This window comes from Coptis chinensis, chromosome 3 (genome assembly GCF_015680905.1).
Source record: "Coptis chinensis isolate HL-2020 chromosome 3, ASM1568090v1, whole genome shotgun sequence".
Lineage (NCBI taxonomy): Eukaryota > Viridiplantae > Streptophyta > Magnoliopsida > Ranunculales > Ranunculaceae > Coptis > Coptis chinensis.
In genome coordinates this window covers 4794744-4796903 of record NC_141458.1, presented here as the reverse complement: position 1 = coordinate 4796903, position 2160 = coordinate 4794744, and the positions used below count along the sequence as shown (strand labels likewise).

The 2160-nt window shown below is 40.2% G+C and overlaps 1 protein-coding gene across 1 annotated transcript; it reads left to right on the top strand.

Annotated features, from left to right (window-relative positions):
* Positions 1-360: 360 nt before the first annotated feature.
* Positions 361-1250, top strand: LOC147507437 (uncharacterized). The gene is made up of 2 exons (XM_086596279.1): positions 361-1107; positions 1161-1250. Exons 1-2 carry the CDS (start codon positions 361-363, stop codon positions 1248-1250), a joined length of 837 nt encoding a protein of 278 aa, XP_086452405.1.
* Positions 1251-2160: the final 910 nt, after the last annotated feature.

The following is a 2160-nucleotide window of genomic DNA, read 5'->3' as shown; positions in this document are numbered from 1 at the left end:
CTGAGAGAGCTAGGAGTGGAGGACTCCAGACTAGATGATCTAAAAGTGGATGAGCTGTTCAAAGAGGATAGGATTGGGTGGGATGAGGCTAAACTCACAGCCTTTTTCCCCCCAATCCTCGCTAACAGAATAAAAGAGGTGGTGATCAGACTTTTGGGTCTGGGAAAGGACAAGATGGTCTGGGGTATAGAGAAGACTGGAAAGTACACTGTGAAATCTGCCTACAAGTATCTTACCAAAGATAAGGATGTAGGGCAGAGTTCCAGCTTCAATACTCAGGATGTTAAGATTCTCTAGAAATCTAGATTGCCAGCTAATATCCAGTTGTTCCTTTGGAAGGTCTATATGGAGGCTTTACCAATGGGGGATAGGCTGGCATCTAGGAAAATGCTAGGGGATTTCTCCTGCCCTTTCTGTTCAAACCTGTTGGAAAATGATGCCCATCTGTTCTTTGAATGTGATTGGTCTAGGGCCATGTGGTTCTCATCAAGTCTGGGCCCGAGAATGGAGGCTCATGGAAAGAATGTGGTCAGAAATTGGGTTTCTAAGTTCCTAAGATGGAGCAACAACAGAAGGAAGCATGAATCCCAAGCTGGGGTACAAGCATGCTATCTTATGTACAACACCTGGAAAGCCAGAAATGAAGCCAAGTTCGAGCATAGACAACCAAACAGAGAAAGGACAATCAGAAGGAGTGTGATGGAGGCAGAACAATGCTATGCTAGCTTAGCTGCATCTCACCTTGAGCATAGAGCTTCTACTGATCAGGACCTACCTGATACCAAACTTGATTTTGACACTATTTTTTCCATTATACCAAATGAGTGTATTAATATTAGGTTTGATGCTTCTTTTCAGGTAGTAACAGGAAAGGCAGCAGCTGGGGCAATTGCTTGGGACAATGAAGGGAAGATAGTGGGGGCAGGAACTAGGAGGTACCAAGCCAGATCAGCAGAGGAAGCTGAGATGGTGGCAGCTGAGGTAGCTGTAGGATTGGCGTTAACATCAGGATGGACTGAGCTTTTGGTAGAGGGAGACTGTTCAGAAAGCATCAAGGCTCTTAATAGACAAGAGTGTTCTTGGCAGTATGAGAGCTTAAGAGATCATGTAATTAGATTAAGCTCTCCCTTAACTTTTTGTAAATTTAAGTGGTTAAGTAGGAAAGACAATGGAGAGACACACTTGTTGGCAAAATGGGCACATCACCAGCAGCAAGTGTGTCAGCTTCCACAGTGCCTCCTGACTCATAATATTTTGTCGGTTTCGGTTTAAGTTTGAAGTTTTATATATATAAGGTATTATCGAAAAAAAAAAAAAAAAACACTTGAGGTTGCACTAAACAACAGTAGCTAATTCTAGCTACACCCTATTAGCAGGATGCTCATATACTATATTCCTTAAGCATTGCAATATTAATTCTAAAAACATGTGGATATGGTAAAATACAGTGCTAAGCAAATTATGCCACCCCCAAACAGGTTGGAATGTGGGATTTATGAAAAATAGATAGCATGCATAGACAAAAATTAAACCAACTTGAAATTCAAATAACAACCAACTTACATAATCGTATATTAACTACTTAAACTTACAACTGGGAATACTAATTCTACTGAATAGGGAAATTTTGCTAAAGAGAAGAGGTAGGAGTGTGTTAGAGTTTTGCCTTAGTCCTCTTTATATAGGAGAGGGATATGTTTACAATTACGTGCATAGGCTTTGGAGCTAGGTTTTGGGCCACTAAATCAAGCCCAAAACCTAATTACTTAAGTCCAAAAATGGTTTTTCTATTAGAAATTATTGTAATAACCTTTTCATCTACTTTTACTCCTCTGATTGGATCAGGGCTTAAAACATTAGAAAGCTCTTTCCGAGCCGGTCGTTTTGACATATAATAGGCCCCATTCTGAGGTCTGAGTCCAAAGATACGGCGGCCTGCGGAAGTTCTGTTGACTTTTATGTTCTATTTCTGCCCGCGTTAACTTTGACTTTTCAGCTTTGACTAGGCTTTAAAAAAGCTTTTTCTCCTTGAAACTTGGGCTTTAACCATAGAACTTCTTAGCAACCAATTTTTGCTCATTTCTCTTGCAAAAGTGATATATTTCTTCACATAGTTGACTCCAAGACCTAAAATACACAAAAGTACATAAACAACTAACT